Here is an 18,605-nt window from a genome sequence, read left to right as displayed (position 1 = left end):
GCACATTTATTTTTGATGATTTGATAAAAATTATGAAAAGAGAATAATGCCAGAGCCCCTGTCCGAAATTCAACAAACAGACCACTTTAAACTTGTCTCTTTCTTGCAATTACTCAAGATCGGTTAAACTCCTTTTGACCCTTTTTTTCATACATATTGGTTTCAAAACCAGATGCAAGCATTTATTTTGTAAAAACGTCACAACATTCTGAGAATAGGGAGCCTTATGTGCTTACCTTTGGCGAGAGATGGGAGGGAATGCTTGTACTTTTTGCATAGCTCCACCCATCCCTCCCACTCACCCAATCAAATGACTAAGTTCTCTTCCGGTGTTTTGGCGTATTTACAGTTCTGTGGATTCATCATAAAGTATCTGAACACTGAACACAGATTATATAGTGAACTTTTAAATAAAGGATTCTTTAGCGTTGTACAGCCAAAACGAGTTTTTTTCCCCCTTTTTTTGTGTGACACCTCGACTGTAAATTGTAGTGAAAAACGTGCCCTATATATACTGCGAAGTGTTTCCCTCGCATCTTGCTTTGGTTTGGCTTTACGTGTACCTGAATAGGATAAACTATTCCGGTTTTGAACAAGATGGAGACATTTTGCATGCAATCAAATTGGTCTCTGAGCCACAGATACTCATAGAAAGAGCCATATATGGCTCGCGAGCCATAGGTTCCCGACCCCTGAGATAAGGGATGGATGGATAGATATTTTGAGTGTTTTTGTTTTCATTTTTTTTATTTTTACTTTATTTCCATTGATTCATATTTAAATTTTGAATTATTATTTTATGCCTGGCATTCACTTATTCGTTTATTACTTTGATCATTAATACCTTAGACTAAATAACTAATATACTGCTGCATGGTAGACCAAAACTGCCCGAAGAAAAACGACTGAATAAACGCTAAAGACAAAATAACAAAATAAGTTAAACACAAATAAATGGAAAGAAATATATAAATACAATTATGCATAAATAGTTGTTTGGATTCCTTAACCTCTAGAGTTGTAGGGGCACCATTTCCTGTGGTGTCTTTTGGGCAACTATTACCTGGTGGCATCCATCCTTCTCCACGCCAACATATGTTTCCACCCGTTATCAAACCGAGGATCTTTCGCGTGTTAGGCAAATGTGCTAACCACTGCACTACATCTAATGATTAGACGTTGCAACAACAGTAGTTCAGCAAAACAACTTCCACATGTAGTAGAAGCAGTGCAATCAATGAAAATTCCACTGTAGAAAATAAAGGCAGTTGGAAACAAATGGATGCAATTTTAAGGAACAAATATTACATTTTAGGTAGCAAATTTAAGCCTTCACTTTTGATCATTTTAAGGCCAGAAGGTCCTTCGGCTCCTTCCGGATTACTGATGCCTAAGGGTGCAATTCATGTTGTCAAGGAGTCTTCACACCCATAATTTATGTGCTCCATACAAGCCAACGTCTACACTTATACCAAATTGAATTATTTTTATAATAATGACTTTTTTGGACAATATTTTAATTAGCAAAAGTAGATCAATCAAAGGTGCCAAATCATAGCATGTTTGAGACTTCCATTTAAGTCAAGTCAAGTCAAGTCATTTTTATCTGTATAGCCCTTAATCACAAAGCGTCTCAAAAGGCTGCACGGGTTAGTACACAGACTATTTTTTCAGACTATTATTACACCATCCTGTCGTGATTGCTAACTCAAGTCACCTAGAGCAATCACGTAGATGCCCTCTGATTGGCTTATTTTCCCTTTTTAAGGGCCCGGTCACACAGCCGTTTGCGTCTGTATCGCGGGTAAAAAATGTTTTTTTGCCCGTGGTTGCCCGCGATGGAAAATGCGCAAAATTGGCCAACCCGCTGTTCATCGGTGGTATGCCCGCAAAACAGACGCCGGCGATTGTTCCGCTTCCTCATCGCGTCATTTCCACGTCATTTTCTCGTGTGGACCATGGGTATAAAAGCTCCCGAGCCGGTGTTGTGCCCAAATCCGACTCCTACGCAAAATCCCAAAATCATATACGGTGTGCATTACCGTTCGATTACATTCACAACAAAAACAAAGACGGAATGGTTTAAGTTGTATTACATTCCCAACAAATGCAAGACGAAGTGGTTTTGGTTATATGTTCGCCATTACATTCCCTAAAAGTGATATAAAAGTGAGATAAAACGAGGTAAAAGTGGTTGTAGTAGTGAGGGATGCAAATCTCGGCATAAGCCCGGGCTGTAGAAATCATAACCGCTCAAGACACAGTCCCGTGAAGATCAAGATTTCAAGCTATGGCACCGAAGAAGCCAATATGTTATCATTGTAATAGTTTTTCATTTTGATTTTATTATCTTGTTATGAAATGAAAAGAAATGTCAAGAAATAAAAATGGATTAAGACGAGGTCACTACGCTGACGGGGATCCATGTTCACCCCCTTGACGTCTCGAGCACAACTGACGTGTGCTCGGCAAATCGCGCTGTATATATGCGGAAAAAGGCGTTTGACCGTCACACGCGTAACACGCTAATTTCACGTAATAACACCGCGATACAGGCGCAGAACATGCTATTACCATGCTCTACCCACGATTACCCGCTGAAATTTCCCGTCCTACCCATGTGTAACCACGCCCTGGCCGCGGCCAGAGCACGTCGTTCCGCGTCATTTCCGCGTCATTACCTCGTGTGCCGCACGTGCTCAAAGTTTTGAGCAGCTCAAAACTTTTTCGCGCGGCCAACCGCGTGTGAATTTCCGACCGCGAGTAAATCACTGCTGTATCTCGTCTATATGGGGGTCTCAAAGCGTCCAACAGCGCCCAACAGCGTCTGCTTCACGGTCAGAAATTTCTGGCCGTGATTCAGCCTCGATACGCCCGTAAAAGGCTGTGTACCCGTGCTCTAAAGTATTGAGCAGCGCAAAACTTTTTCGCGCTGCCAACCGCGCGTGAATTTCCGACCGCTTGTTAAGCACTGCTGTATCTCGTCTGAATGGCGATCTCAAAGCGTCCAATAGCGTCCGCCTCACAGGCAGAAATTTCTGGCCGTGATTCAGCCGCAAACGGCTGTGTGACCGGGCCCTAAGCACGCTTCGCCCAGACCTCTTCGTCCGAGGATTACGTTTGTACCCTGTATGACTCTCCTGATTACCTGTTCCCTCTTGATCTGTTTACCTGATTCTGCCTGCCTCCAATCCGACCTGCTTCCGTCCCACGCTACGATCTTCTCTCCAGCCCCGGTAAACTTGACCTGCTAGACTTCCGCACTCCGATTGGCTACGTGTTCCGAAGCTACCTTCACGTCTTCGCTGCTGACGTCCGACAGCCCTCGCGTCTCCCGCTAGCCCTGTACGCTTCCCTAAATAAAGAACTGTAACGAACGCTCTGGGGTTTCCTGTTCTGTTCTGGTCATTCTGACACATCCCCTGATCTTGAACCAACATGAGGGCAAGGAAAAACTCAAAAACCTCAACATGAGGAAAATGAAAAAACTTTGAGAAGGGACCGCACATGTGATATCCCCCTTCCAGGATTACCAGACAGCAAAGGAGGTTGCATTCACAAATAATACAAAGATATTGTCCACGAAAAGTATAGGTTATTCATATACTATAGAGTAGAAGTGAGTTTTAAGCTTAGATTTAAACATTTCCACTGAGGTTGCAGATCGGGTCTCAGGAGGAAGAGCATTCCACAGCACCGGTGCCCGGATGGAGAACGCTCTCGAACCAGCGGAACACTTCTTGGCTCTTGGGATCACCAGAAGACCGGCGCTCTCAGAATGAAGGCTTCGGACCTGAACATAGGGGGAAATCAGATATGAAAGATATAAGGGAGCAAGTCCATGTATGATTTTGCTTAACACTAAGAGAACCTTGAAATCACATCTTAGGATAACAGGGAGCCAATGCAGGTTAGCCAAAATCGGCGTGATGTGATCGGACTTTTTTGTCCTAGTTAAAAGCCTCGCTGCAGCATTTTGTACCAGCTGAAGACTCTTGATTCTGGACTTCGGGAGACCGGAGAGTAGCGCATTACAGTAATCGAGACGGGAGGTAACAAACGCGTGAATTATAATCTCCGCATCCGACTGAGACAGTATAGGACAAATTTTAGCAATGTTGCGAAGATGGAAGAAAGCGGTTCTAGTAATTTTCTTCACATGTGTTTGAAAGGACAGATCGGTGTCAAATATGACACCTAAATTTTTAACTGAGTCACTCTGTGTGATGTGGCATTTGTCAATGTTCACAGCAGTTTTTAAGAATAAGTCACGGCATTTAGATGGACCAATAACTAGCGTTTCGGTCTTTTCAGAGTTAAGGCGCAAGAAGTTGAGTGACATCCACTCTTTTATCTCGGTGAGGCAGACCTCCAAATTTCCACAATTTAGTGTGGCAGATTTAACAAGATTCTAAATGTAATCAGTTAATTGTAAACACAAATGCAACCTGCGTATGGAAGGATATACGCATTTGTAACATCTCATTTCATCAGCCGTACCGCTTATCCTCATTAGGGTCGCGGGGGGGCTGGAGCCCATCCCAGCCATCTCCGGGCAGTGGGCAGGGGACACCCTGAACTGGTTGCCAGCCAATCGCAGGGCACACAGGGACAGACAACTCATTCGCTCATTCACACCTAGGGACAATTTGGACCGGCCAATTCACCTGAAATGCATGTTTTTGGAATGTGGGAGGAAACCGGAGTGCCCGGAGGAAACCCACGCAAGCACGGGGAGAACATACAAACTCTGCACAGGAAGTCTGGAGCTGGATTTGAACCCACGACAGGTTCCCATGACATGAACTGTGCCGCACAAGCGCTAACCACTGCGCCGCCGTGCTGCCCTCATTTGTAACATTATTTTTTTATTTGCTTAGAAAAGAATGGGGCAAAATGTCATTACAGATCACATAGTGTAATATCACTAAACAATGTCATTTGAAAAGGGGTGTGTAGACACTAATGTACCATAACATTTGGACTATGAGCCGCAACTTTTGTCCCAAGCATTTAACCCGGCGGCTTATTCAACGATGGATTTTTTTAACGGCCGCCAGAGGCGCCCAGGCAGTAAAGGTGAGAGTGACAAGCTGGAATAGAAATTTTTGCATGAATAAAACTATAACATAACTAATTGCTAAAAATAATTCAAAAATGCATGCATTTTTATTTTATTTATGTATTTATTTGGACTTTCTTCCCCAAGTATTTGTGAATGTATATATATATAATGATAAATTGTTGATTTTATATTCATTTGTATAACAGTAGTGCTGTGAGCCTTGCATTTTCTCCAAAATATTTGCGCTAATGTTAACTTAAATAGAAAAAATAAACACTTATTTATCAAGCCGGCGTTATCAGGTGAACTCTAAGGCACTCTGTAACATGGATTTTCGTGTCGTTATTTATCGAAATATTTTTTCTAAAATATTTTACTTCCAGTCATGTGATTGTTGCGCTGTGAATCAGCAGAGTTTGACTTATGTGATTTTTCCATTCCAACAAGGGGCATAGGTTTGGTCTTGGCATTGGTGGTTACATACCAAATATTTATAAAGCGATCAGAAAATACTGGTGGGGATAAAACAAAGATTGCTCGATATTGGTCAAAACTACCCCCTTGCATGACAACCACAGGACTTTGAGTTAAAGGTTAAAGAATAGTGCTTTACACGTGAATTTGGATTTATTGCACTGTAGAGCTCAAATGGACGGACTGGACCTAGACGAGGTCGATGACAGCATGAATGATTGACGCGTTAGGCGCAGGCCCCGAGACCCTGGGTCAACAACACGTGACTGGTCTAAAAAAGTATAAAGACGGCAACACTGGGGAAATGGTTGCCACGTTTTTCTTAGCCATGGAAGCCTCTATCGTCTCCGTCCTTTTTGCATTATGTTGCTCCGTGGCTGTCGCTATGCCGACGCCTGAAGAGTGTGCACCATTGCTTGCACCGATTCCGCTCAACGACCGTCAACAGGTGAGCCCAAAGTAACTTGCTGAGTGTCAGTGTCGGTTATGAACGTCATAGATTCATTTTGACTGGGTTAAAGTGGGCTGGCAGTCACTGGACGTTTCAAATTGGATGCTGGCCAGAAATTTTTATTTTTGCACTACTTCCAATATGTGTTACATATATTTGCTTCTTTGAATAAAATGGGAACCAGGTCCTATACAGCTCGAATTGGGTAGAGGACTTGTTCACTTATATTACCTTATTTAAAAAGTTGTGCAGAGAGCAGAGATCTGGGGAAATGTCTATCCAACAACCTTAAATCCTGTATTTATGATACATAAAAAGGTAATCAGAACAATTTTTTAAAAGTAGTAGCACATACACATGACCAATTCATAGAGGCAAAACTCCTAAAATTAAATGATTTGATTAGATATCAAACTGCTCAGATGATGTAGAGAGCTGCAAACGGAAGCTTAGCAGTGAATTTACAATGCTACTTTCAGAGTAAACAATCGCAAAATGACAAACTATCCAAAAGACCAAGAACAACCAGGCCTTATGCACTTTTTTCATGGCCAAATTCCAGCACTTTTCATTTCTCCAGTACCATCAAAAGAAATAATTCTGGTGTGAATAATGTATTTTGCAGAGCCACCGATATATCCATGATTTGCATTTGTGATTTTTAATCTTGCATGTGCATTTATCAGGACATGAATTTTAGACCTTGAGCAAATCACGAATACATTTGCTTTTCTGACAAATCCCTCCCCCAAAAAGGTGCAATAATGGCAGTAATATGTATCTTACATTTTCAGTTGCAGATAAATGATAAATGTCAATAATTGATACGTAACCCTTGCACTATAACACATTTCATAGTCCCCCTATGTTTAGGTATAGCATTTACTTCTATTATTTTTTTATTTTTTTTATTTTATTTTATTGTGTCTGTCTGTGTATTAGCAGTTTTGTGTTGTTGGGTGGGGGGAAAGGAGGGGATTTCATTTTCTTATTGAATGTTTTTATACAGCATTTTCAGTGACATTTCATTGGCTTAAAAGTGCTTTGCAAACAAATTCGATTTGATTTGATTCCGGGTTTTCCAGCAAAATGTAAATCGTAGCAAATTGCTGCTGGAAATTGTTAGTAGTTATGCTAACGTGCGTTTCCGTGAGGTCTTTGCTGGATTCCGGTCGCTTTGTTTATAGCTTTCCGGCTCGCGGGTGTTCATCTCGGGCTATACTGACCACAAGAGCTTCGGTGTCATCCTCAACATCACCGGGAGCAGTAGGGTCAACACCACCGCGGCCCCCCACAACGACAAGGACATGGTTATTTACGAGGAAACCATGATGTGAGTGCACATATTTTAATGTTTCATTCTTTTCAATATTTTTTGTATTTGTTCGCTAGGCCACAGTGCATAGCAAAAGTATTCCCAACCAGCCGGCTGACTCCAGAAGTTCCCTAATGGCTTCTGAATGATCCAATGTTGACCTAAATGACTAAGAAAGAGAAACAGAGTGCACAAGTATGTCATTAAATTTCAGTTTAAATGCACCTACTCCGTGAAGGCTCAGACATCTGTGAAAGGAGAAACTGGCGAACAGACAGAATTAGGAAGACCAAAGAACTCACCAGACACGTCTGGGATAAAGTTGTGGAAATGAGAAAACCATAAATGGGATATAAGAAGATTTTACATTAGAACATTTACAAATCTCCCAGATCACTGTGCAAGCAATAATATCAAAAAAGAGAGGGCATAAAACCCCTGCATACCTTCCAAAACCTTACCATCTCTCTAAACCAGGGAAGCAACCAAATGGCCCATGATCACATTGGATTACCTGCAGACATACACAGCTGAGGTGGGACAATCTGTGCATAAGTGCACAACTAATAGTCGTACTCTGCATAAACCTGCCTTCTATGGAGAAAGAATCTATGTTGAAAAATACAAAAAAAAAAAGCCCACTTAGCGTATGCAAGAAGTCACATGGGGGACACAAATAACATATAGAGCAAGGTGCTCTGATCGGATGAAACCAAATTTTACCTGTTTGGGCTAAATGCAAAGTATTACATTTTGCGTAAGAGTAACACTGCACATCACCCAGAAAACATGATCCTTAACATCAAACATGGTGGTGGCAAAATCGTGCTCTGAGGTTGCCTTTCTTTAGCAGGGACCAGGAAGATCTTCAGAGGTTATAGGAAGATAGATGGAGCCAAATACAGGGCGAGTCTGGCAGAAAATCTGTTAGACTCTGCAAGACACCCAAAAATTGGGCACAGGTTCAGCTTTCAAAAGGACATTGACCCTAAACATAAAGCAAACTCTTCAATGGAACGGTTTAAAACGAACAGTATAAAAGTGTTAGCAAAAACTCAGAGTTTAATCCTGTAGAGCATTGGTGGAAAGATCTGAAAAATGCTGTGCACATACGATCACCATCAAACCTTAAGGAGCTTGGGCTGTTTTGTAAGGAAGAATGTGGAAATATTTCTGTTTAAACATTTGCACATTACCAACTTTTTAATCTGCAGTAAAACTAAAAACAGACACAACTAAAATATGCAATAACACCTGTTATTTTAGACATAAATTACTGCCCTTTTAATATAACCTTGAGGTAAGATTAGATTACAGCACATTTATGAGGTCCTTCCTTACTTTTTTATTGCATCAACTTCTGTTTTCCAGGAACGGCATCTGCTACGGCTACAAGCTCAACATCTCCATTAATGGCGATGCGGCGTCCGCTAAAAGTCCGTTCGAAAAGTTTTTAAATACCAACGTGGTTTGTGGCGCTCCTGACGCTATTGTTGTGTGGCCCTCAGTGCAAAACATCTCTTCCGTCTACCACCTGCTTCCCACCTGCGATGGCTGTCAAGTGATGAGCATCAACAGCACAGTTCGGGACTTCAAGGACCTCATGGGGGTCTTCGGGATCCACGACAAAGACTTTGTCAACGATGAGTTCAGGGTCCGGGCCCTTTACCTGTTAGGTGAGGAAATATAAAGCCTGATGTTATTTTACGTTTTGAAGAGACTGAAAGCACAAAAAGGTTCCTGCAGTTTAAAGTAGCATATCTGTCAACGTTAAGTGACTAAAAATTGTACAGGTCATACAAAAACATTAGTCATTTCCCAAAAAATGTACTTTTTTCTTCTGGTATGTTATTAAATAAGTGTTAACATAAAGGGGTAACCTTAAGGTCCAAATCAGTGAGGCACACCTGTCAACCCTGAGTGACCACAACAGGGGTCTTTAATGTGGTGCCCAAAGGTTCCAAAATGTTCCTAAGGATGGCTAAGGTGCCCGTGGACCTCTTCTGAAAAGAACTCACCGGTGCTGGGTCATTTTGATTTTCTAGTAAAATAATTTTTTTCAGTGATTGACTGAGTTCATCTACCATTACTGCCAATAAAGGACCTGGTCATAACATAGTAACAACATAGTAATAACATAAAAAAGTTGTTCTTTTAGAAATGCATATCAAACTGGGTGCCCTTTGCGTTAGTAACAAAATTAGCTTTCAGCTTGAAAAGGGTTGTAGACCCATGGAATACAATGTGTACTGGTTAAGCGGGAAAAAAAAGAAAAGAAAGGAGTCCTCTCCAAAAAAAAGTGTAAAAAAAAGTGTAAATATATTGTCATGGATCAATCAAACACAATGTATTTGTATAGTACTTTTCAGGCAAAAAAAAACGATGCTTGATTTGATTGTGTCACTTATGACATATATTCTTACCAAAGCTTTAAGCCAGGGGTGTCAAACTCATTTTAACCCGGGGGCCACACGATAGAACAAACATTCTGTCAGGGGCCGGACTAGTAGATTAAAGAGAAAGAAAAAGAGGGATAAAGAAATAAGAGAAAGAGGGAGGGAAAAGGAGAGAGGGCGGGACAAAGAAAGAAAAAGAGCGAGAGGGAGAAACAAAAGATAAAAAGTCGTAAGAGAGGGGGGAAAAGAAAGGGAGAGGAAGAAAGAAATCCAAAGAGAAATCGAAAGACGGAAGGAGAGAAAAGAGAAAAGAAAGCACGAAGGGTATGAAGAGAACAAGAGAAAAGAGAAAAGGAAAAAAGGAAATTAGAGCAAAAGAGGTTAAAAAACACAGAGAGAGAAAGAGAGACACAGAGAGTGAAAGAGACAAAGACAGAGTGGGAGAAAAGGGGTGGAAAAGAAAGATAGAGAGGGAGAGAGAGAGAGAAATAAATACAAGTACAGTGTCTTTGTTTGAGGCACCTGGCTTTGGCAACATCAAGTTGACATATTTCAACCTGCAGCTTGTTTTTCTCTTGCGCTGCTCTGAGTGTTGTCTCGCGGGCCAGATTCAATCCCTTAGCGGGCCTGATCTGGCCCGCGGGCCGCCTGTTTGACACCTGTGCTTTAAGCTGACTTAATTACTCCTTATGAACTTATGCTCCATTTCTATTTTTTAGGAGGAAAATACACCTAAAATCGTATGGGTTTACAAGTATGAAGTAGTGTAATTTACATTCCCCCCAAAACATTTTGTCCTGTCTCGCTATCTTGTGGCATTGCTCCTCAGCTAAACTGTATCGAAAAAGCTTTTTATCCTCTTTAAAGCTAAGGAAAATACGGTGAAGGATTCGGACATGGAACAGTTCAAGAAGCAGGCCAGCTGCTTGGGCTTCACTGGGGAACCCAGCTACATGATTGACCCGAAAAAAGGTTTGAGATTCTTCCATTACATTTTATCCATCAATCCTGATCTTTCTGTCGCTTACGTATTCTTATTTCCTCCCACAGACACCTGTGAGGGCCACAAAATTGTCACAATTGACACAGGGGCTTAATAAAATATAAAAAAGGAAAATGTGTTTTGTCTGTTGTATGACACTTGACTAAATTAAGGACCAAATGATTCTTTCCACTATGCTATTGGCTAACCATGCTAATAGCACCACCTGCTGGACACTAACGCATACCGCTTACATGCTTTCGTTTTACAAATTACTTTCGGAACTCTGTTGGTATTCTTTGGGTAGTACGCATGCGCAGTTAAAATGACAAAAGCCGGGTGATTTCAATTGATGTAATTTGCAACTCTGGAATACACAACACGCCTGCAAGTAAGTTTACCTGAGCAGATTGTTGTGCTTTTTTATATTTTTTTCCAAAACAAACCAAAGCATTAAAATTCGATTTTCCACGTCACAAATAATCGAACTGATCACGCTGCAGGAAGAAGATTCACGAGTTGCTTTTATCAACGCCCTAATAAATATTTTTTTAAAAAACCTTGAAAAATACATTTAGTCCCTAAAAAATTAGGATGTAAGTTAAATAAATTTGTATACAATAGTTGGTCTTCTTGTCATAGCGTATTCGTGTGTAAATGTGGGTAATGTAGTGGATAATACGTTTTGAAGCATTATTTAAAATAAAAAGTTTAATAATAGTAAAGTACACTGTTCACTGCCTCATTATGATCATGTGCTTTACCTTTTTTACATCGGTGACAATATACCAATTATTAGGTGTGAAAATTATCAGACTGATATTTATTAGCTACGAATTATAATCCATCCAGCCATTATCTGCACCGCTTATCCTCAGTAGGGTCGCAAAGGTGCTGGAGTAAGTTTCTCTTCTAACTGCTCCTGTAAGGACGTTGAGTTACTCCTCGTGGTAAAAAGGAGATAAAATAATGGCAGAATATTTTTAGAAGATTTTTAAATTAAATTTAAAACAAGAAGATACATATTTCTTTAATTCTATTTGAAGGCCTGGCGAGAAAATCGAGACTTGAGGTACAAATGTAGAGAATTTAAAGTAAAAACAATTATAAAAAAGAAAAAAAAAAAAAGATAAATATATGTCCATCCATCCATTATCTGCACTGCTTATCCTCAGTAGGGGTCGCGGGGGTGCAGGAGCCCATCCCAGCCATCTTCGGGCAGTGGGCAGGGGACACCCTCAACTGGTTGTCAGCCAGTCGCAGGGCACACAGAGACAGACAACTTGTTCGCTCATTTACACCATGGGATAATTCGGAACAGGCAATTAACCTGACATGCATGGTTTTGGAATGTGGGAGGAAATCGGAGTGCCCGGAGGAAACTCACGCAAGCACGGGGAGAACAAGCAAACTCCACACAGGAGGTTAGATCTCATGACCTCAGAACTGTGCCACACACGCGCTAACCACTGCGCCGCCATGCTGCCCTACTAATTTTATCAATTACCTAATTTTGTATCAGAATGTTACATTACACCTGCTGGATCTTTTCCCTAAAAAAACTGCCATTTGACTACACGGAGTACCAATAGAAAGTAACTATTGAACGAATTTTTTTCTTTTTCTACATTTTGGGTAATTTTTTTGTTTAAATGACCAGTCCGGCCAAGGATATGAATCCCAATACTACACTTTTAAATCAATAAATGCAAGATATTAATGAAAGTATTATCTTATAATCAAGTATTTCTTTTTTTAATTTTTTACAAGGACCTTTCGTCATCTTTTCCTTTGTTACGTAAGTCTCTACCACCTCTTTGGCAAACTTTTCTAAATCCCCCTATGATGAATCAACAAAGAAAAAAGAAGTGAATCATCTTTTGGAACTGTTTTATGTAACTGCTGGATTACAGCTACACTGTTTTCTGAATACAATTTTTGTGTATAACTGTGTAACAATAACATTTCAAATATAATTTCGGAACAGTCTGACCTCAACTGAATAAAGTTATTTATTTTCTATATATTGCATGAAATATTAAGTGTTTTAAACTTTCAATACCATAACTTTGTACGTTTTAATCTTTGGGTTCAATACCATGTTAGCACAATAGACCCCCAGGATAAAACGAATCCAAACATATGTTGTCCTGGAGAGGGATGGGTGCCACCAGGCTGTACTCGCCCAGGACACACCACAGGAAATGGTGCCCCTATGATCCCACTGGTTAAGGGTTACATCCGACAAACCATTTATTCTATATGGGTACAACACTTGCATGAAGCTAAAGGGAAGAAGCAAAAATATGATAACCCTGGAAAGTAATGTTTATTTTCTCAGGGAATATAAAATGGGCACACGAATGGCTACCTTCACTAACGAATCAACGATTGGGACTGTTATTAAAAATATGGGTGGCCGTTAAAGCAAAAAGAAATCGAAGGTTTACAATCGGTTTCTTTTTTCATGTGCGCCGTCTGTCCCCACTGCATCCACTCGCTAACGCCGCTATACCACCTCACCTCACCTCACGTCACATCAGACCAGAGTTGAATTTCATATTTCCTTTACCTGCATATGTTTTAATTTAATAATTTCCACGTTTATTAGACATCAGAACGGAATAATTTCTTATCCGTACCCGCATCAGGTAGCCACCTCAGTAGCCCACAAATGGGTTCAGAAAAATATCATGGGTCATTGTGATTTTCTAGGATATTTGAATTCTAACTGACATGTTTGGTGTTTGACTGAACCTTTTTAAAACCTAAAAATTACAACCTGATTATAACAACATAAAACAGCATGTTGTTTTAGAAATGCATATGATACTGGTAGCCCTTTGCCCTAATCTGTTACAAATGAATCTGCGCCCAGCTTAAAAAAGGTTAGCGACCCCTGTGCTATAACCTCCTTTACTTTTTTAAAGCCATGTGATGTTTCTATTTATTTCTTGACCATCTTCATGAGTGTTTCATAATCAGGCTGCAGGCAACAAACCTGATCTGAACTCTGCTACAACATTGGTGAGAGCAATCAATCAAAATCTGACTTTGGACTAAGTCAACTTGATTAAACAAACAAAAACGGGTCAACAACATGAAGCGCACTTGCACAAAAGAGGGTGGGGTGCTCTGTGCCTTTAAAACAGGCACATGTAAGGTTCTTGGTGTCATTTCTTTCAGGAGAAACGCAGAGATGAAGTTGGCAGTGATGATAATGGCGGTGTCCATCAGTCTGGCGCACGGGAGCACTTGTGATGAGTTTTACAAGCCCCTCCCCACCGAACACCTGGATCAGGTAAGTACAGTAGACCCCTGCCACATGGTGTCCCCGGTCTATGAAGTTTTCACATTAAAATTAGAGGTTTTATTCAGACCCTCTCCAAGGCGTGTTCCCCACCCGAAGAGATGAGGAACAAATCAATTTGTGCTCACAAAAACCTTTGAAATTAAAAATGAGTTGCGTCCGCATGATGCCTGTCTGCTATTGGTCACGGCATCATGAAAAGCTGATGTACTACTGGCTGAAACACCTCCTACAATGCCTTTCCCCTCATTTAGTTTGTAAAGCAATTCTATATTTTTTGTACTTTGTTTATTAGCTATGGGTCCAAGGCTTGCAGTAACGCTAAAAGAAGAAAGCAAAAACGTATCCATGGAAACGAAGCTTGTGCCTATCAAGAATAACCAAGAAGGCATATAGACCATTCCCCTCGCTAAATTGCATGGTTTTAACATATCGACGATCGATTGTACTGTATTTATTAGCTGTGCTTCCCAAGGCTTTCAGTAACGCTTGAGAAAAAAAAAAGTGATGCCTACGGAAATGCACATGGATCAATACCCTCGCTAGGTTGCATGGTTGTTACCTATCGATAAGCGGCGATACAGTACTGTATTTTTTTGTACTGTATTCATTAGCTATGCGTGGCTTGCATTGATGCTAAAGGGAGATGGAAAACACCGTGGAAACGAAGCTTGCGACCAGCAAAAAATGCAAACAAGGCACAATTATTGCAACCTTCACTAAGTTGCATGGTTGTAACCAATCGACAGCCTGAACTGTGATTAAAGCAAGGAAATCTAAGGCATATAATGACCGCATTTGTCTCATTTTGACTTACAAAATTCTTCTCTGGTCTAAAGTGGAACTGCAGCTTCTTCTCTCCCTTGTATTTGACCCCAAATCTAATGTCCAAATCCCATTCAGGCTTTAACCAATAAATACATGAAACCAAAAGTGATTGGTTGCTGAAAGTGTGGCCGTGGTCTTCCGCAGATATTTGGCGAGTGGCGTTTGGTCTGGGGCGGCGCCGAGATCCTGGAAATTTCCGAACTTGCCAGTTCTGCCGTCAGTCTTCACCCCAAACACGATATCGTCCACTTTTTGGAGAGGAACAAGTACCGGTGAGTTGTGTATGTACAAGTACGTGCATGCACGTGTCATCCATGGACACGTTTATGTTGCTGTTGTTGTTAATCTGCAGCGCCGACAATTCCTGCATCGTCTACTCCTTAAACATGACGTCACCCGCTGACAAAACAAAAGAGGAACCTCTCGTCTTCCAGGCTGTAGTTGACAGCAAGTTACACACGTGCACGCAGACATTTGCATGGCCAATGACCTTTGGACATTAAAAAGCTCTACATTTTCTCACACTATTTTTACTCACTACTTTTCAATTTGTGTGTTTTTGCCAGCCGTGACGAACAACGGTAATGACTTGGCAATAAACATCAGCTTCACTCTTCATTTCTATGAGAGATCCGAGGACGCCATGTTGATATTTGTGGAGTCCGGCCACATGGGTCGATTCCTGCTCAGCTACAGTAAGCGGTCACATCAAAAGCCAAAAAAGCTTTTTCAAGCTGAGGGCCACTTAGTTGTGTTGTCACTATGTAATTGTGTTATTACTATGTTATTGTGAGTGTGGTTATGGACTTAGTCTGTTACAAAAGCATATTTCTACAGTAGACCCCTGACTTATGACATTTTCTTTTAACAGCATTTTAACCACTTAACGACATTGACAACAAATCTACTGGTCGTTTTCTATGGGTGAACGTTACATAAAATGTTGGTTTTCTTTTAGGTTTGTGTCACAGCCCGGGGTGGGAGGATTACTTTAAAAATGTAATCCAGTACAGTTACAAGTTACTTGTTGAAAAATGTAATCTAAGGTAATCTGAATACCATGGCATTGCAGTAATGTAACTTGATTAGTTTCAATTACTTTTGGATTACTCTATTAAATATAATAATAATAATAATAATAATTTCCTTGTATTGTCATTCTGTGTAACAATGTACACAGAACGAAATGTCGATTGCACCTGACCCGTTGTAGCGAGCCGATGCAGCCGCAGCCAACAGAGGGCGCCGCCGACCACTTTTTAAGTCTTAGGAATGACTCGGCCGGGGCTAATACGAAACAAAATTAACACACTATAAATACAATTAAATTTTGTTTAAATTAAATGAACAATGTAACCTTGAAAAAGAAAGCCTTTTCACTGAGCCTTTACATATATTTTGCCACCTCTGCTTTTATTTTACTTTTACCATCGATGTTCCGGCCATGGAGCACATTACGCTGGAGGAAAGAAGACTGGGAAGACAAAAGGGGGAGTGAGTTCACCTACTCGCTCGTGGTTTTTATCCATCCTAGGATGAAAATGGTGAAAGAAAAAGACTGTTTCTAATATAATCCAAATGCCTACCCGACCCCCAAAAAATGTAGTTTATTCTAACGCGTCTAAGAATTTAATTTACTTGCACGCCCAACAAAAGGAAATTGACAGAGGTTGCAATCATGATTACAGCCAGCAGATGGCATTTCTAAGTGGAATTTAAAGTTAGACAACTTTTTCTAAAATTGATTAATGGTAGTCAGCAAATACAGCTACAGTATGTGCATTGGGGCGGCTGTAGCTCAGGAGGTAGAGCGATCGTTTTAGGATTAAGGGATCCCAGTTCGAATCCCGGCTTGTCCGGGTTACATGCCAAAGTGTCCTTGGGTAAGACACTGAAACCCCAATACCCCCAATAAGCAGGTTAGCGCCTTATATGGCTGCACAGATCACGGCCGCTATTGGGAAATGTGAAGCACAATGTAAAGCGCTTTGGGAAGTCATTGACTTGAAAAGCGCTATATAAATGCAGATCATTTCAAATAAATGCAGATCATTGCGAGTGGCAACATCCAGTGGACATATTTAAAATCTGCAAGTCATTCTATGACGCTAAGCAGCTAATTTCTCTTGTGATTCTCTCAGCATTGTCTCGCAGGCCACATAAAATGTGGCAGGCTATGATCTTGACACATCTGTGCTATTAGCTGAACTTCTTCCCACAATGCCTTTCTTCATTCAGATCAGAAGCTCATATAATTTGTAAAGACTTGGCAAGCTGACGATACAATACTTTATTTCTTGTACTATATCTATCCGGTATGGGTCTTAAGGTTTGCAGTGATGCTAAAGGGAGAAGCAAAAACTTAACCATGGAAACAAATCTTGCCATGATAAATATGAAGAAGGCACACAAAATATCTGTACAGCATTCACTTCTGTTTGTGTTTGCGTCCAGCGAGGATAGGGCATGACATAGACGCCGAGCAGCTGAAATCTGAGGAGGAAAAGCTTCAGAAAATGGTGACGTGTTTGTCCTTTGTGACCAAGAAACCTTTCATTGATGACGGCAAAGCAGGTAAGACAACAAAATGTTTGATTGGGGATGTGTCACATCTGCACAAAAATAAAAATGTCAAATATTTCTGCAATGAAAACTGAAGGTAAATGACTGATTACATGGGAATGTGCTGACCAGTAGTTGCTATTTGTTTGAATGGACCGGCACTCGTTCAGCGGGCTTTGTATTGATGCAAAAATTAAAGGGACAGTGTGTGATATTTAGTGCCTCCTAGTAATACAAAATACTTTCATTCAGTAAAAAGAAACATTGTTGATTTTAATACTAGTGGGAAAAATACCTGAACTTCATACGAAAGTATTTTTTTTTTTAAATGGATTAAGACATTTTTTATAGTATTTCTTTTACATGGTGGAATCCCAACCTAGAGGTCGCAATCATGTTTGTCTGCCATCTTGCTGCATTTGGCTTTGGTTTTTGTTCACATAAGACAATACAGTGCTGTCTAGTGGTCAAATATTACACCTTGGGGCTTTAAAATCAATTTTAGAAAAAACGTGATGGAAAGTGTTAATAAAATGAATCAATTTTGTACCTAAATAAATTCTTCTTTATCCACACAGAATTTTGCAAGGTGAAAGTGACGACAGACTAGCAAGCAGCTTGGTCCTGATGGAGAGACAACAAAAAGAAAAAAATAATGTGTGTGTGTGTACTTGCGTACAAATCACTTGAAAACAAATATATCAAATAAAAACAAGTTTGGAAGGGGATATGGAGAACTAATGTCAGATAGTTTTTTTTTTTTTTTTAATTTATGAATGATCTGACTACAACGTTGGTCTTTAAAAGCAATGTTCGTCTATAAATGTGTTTTTATATCAACAGTATTTTACTGCAGGGTGATAATTATTTTTACTAAAATAACTAGCATGAACCCGTAAAAAGGATGAGCCTTTATTAATGGGCTGTTTTTTTCGATGAGCAATTTTCCATAATCATTTAATAATACTACAATTCAAACCCTAACCCAAAACAACCAATTAAAATATAAACATTAAGCTAAATAACAGGCAATTATGTGGTTATGGCTATTCATTTTAAAATAAGCGTGTCCTTAGGAAACGTGTACTTACTGTTCTTTAAAACTACAAGTCATGTAGAAAAAAACGTGTAAATTTCAGAAGTCGCTTTTAGTTTTGACACACTTTGGGTACCATACGCTTGGACTTCTTATAAACATTGCAGAGGGTGCGGTTTTTCAATC

The 18,605-nt window shown here is 40.2% G+C and overlaps 2 protein-coding genes across 2 annotated transcripts; both read left to right on the top strand.

The window, feature by feature from the left end:
* Positions 1–5,818: 5,818 nt before the first annotated feature.
* LOC148370836 (uncharacterized) lies at positions 5,819–10,818 on the top strand. The gene is made up of 6 exons (XM_088328605.1): positions 5,819–5,987; positions 7,178–7,323; positions 8,677–8,741; positions 8,814–8,981; positions 10,569–10,673; positions 10,752–10,818. Exons 1-6 carry the CDS (start codon positions 5,844–5,846, stop codon positions 10,796–10,798), a joined length of 675 nt encoding a protein of 224 aa, XP_088184731.1. The 5' UTR covers positions 5,819–5,843; the 3' UTR covers positions 10,799–10,818.
* Positions 10,819–11,055: 237 nt separating this feature from the next.
* LOC148370835 (saxitoxin and tetrodotoxin-binding protein 1-like) lies at positions 11,056–18,120 on the top strand. The gene is made up of 7 exons (XM_088328609.1): positions 11,056–11,074; positions 13,870–13,984; positions 14,966–15,093; positions 15,174–15,268; positions 15,388–15,516; positions 17,276–17,395; positions 17,962–18,120. Exons 2-7 carry the CDS (start codon positions 13,883–13,885, stop codon positions 17,991–17,993), a joined length of 606 nt encoding a protein of 201 aa, XP_088184735.1. The 5' UTR covers positions 11,056–11,074; positions 13,870–13,882; the 3' UTR covers positions 17,994–18,120.
* The last annotated feature ends 485 nt before the right edge of the window (positions 18,121–18,605 follow it).

This window comes from Urocampus carinirostris, chromosome 2 (genome assembly GCF_059441175.1).
Source record: "Urocampus carinirostris isolate Australia breed hairy pipefish chromosome 2, RoL_Ucar_1.0, whole genome shotgun sequence".
Lineage (NCBI taxonomy): Eukaryota > Metazoa > Chordata > Actinopteri > Syngnathiformes > Syngnathidae > Urocampus > Urocampus carinirostris.
This window is presented reverse-complemented; position numbering and strand designations above follow the sequence as displayed.

Excerpts from the sequence above, each read along its gene's own strand:
- LOC148370836 (XM_088328605.1), top strand. The coding sequence starts at position 5,844 with ATGGTTGCCACGTTTTTCTTAGCCATGGAAGCCTCTATCGTCTCCGTC. Across the intron at positions 5,988-7,177 it reads CGCTCAACGACCGTCAACAG|CTTTCCGGCTCGCGGGTGTT; the intron begins GTGAGCCCAAAG and ends CTTTGTTTATAG. Across the intron at positions 8,742-8,813 it reads CGATGCGGCGTCCGCTAAAA|TGCAAAACATCTCTTCCGTC; the intron begins GTCCGTTCGAAA and ends TGTGGCCCTCAG.
- LOC148370835 (XM_088328609.1), top strand. The coding sequence starts at position 13,883 with ATGAAGTTGGCAGTGATGATAATGGCGGTGTCCATCAGTCTGGCGCAC. Across the intron at positions 15,517-17,275 it reads TCGATTCCTGCTCAGCTACA|CGAGGATAGGGCATGACATA; the intron begins GTAAGCGGTCAC and ends GTTTGCGTCCAG. Across the intron at positions 17,396-17,961 it reads CATTGATGACGGCAAAGCAG|AATTTTGCAAGGTGAAAGTG; the intron begins GTAAGACAACAA and ends TTATCCACACAG.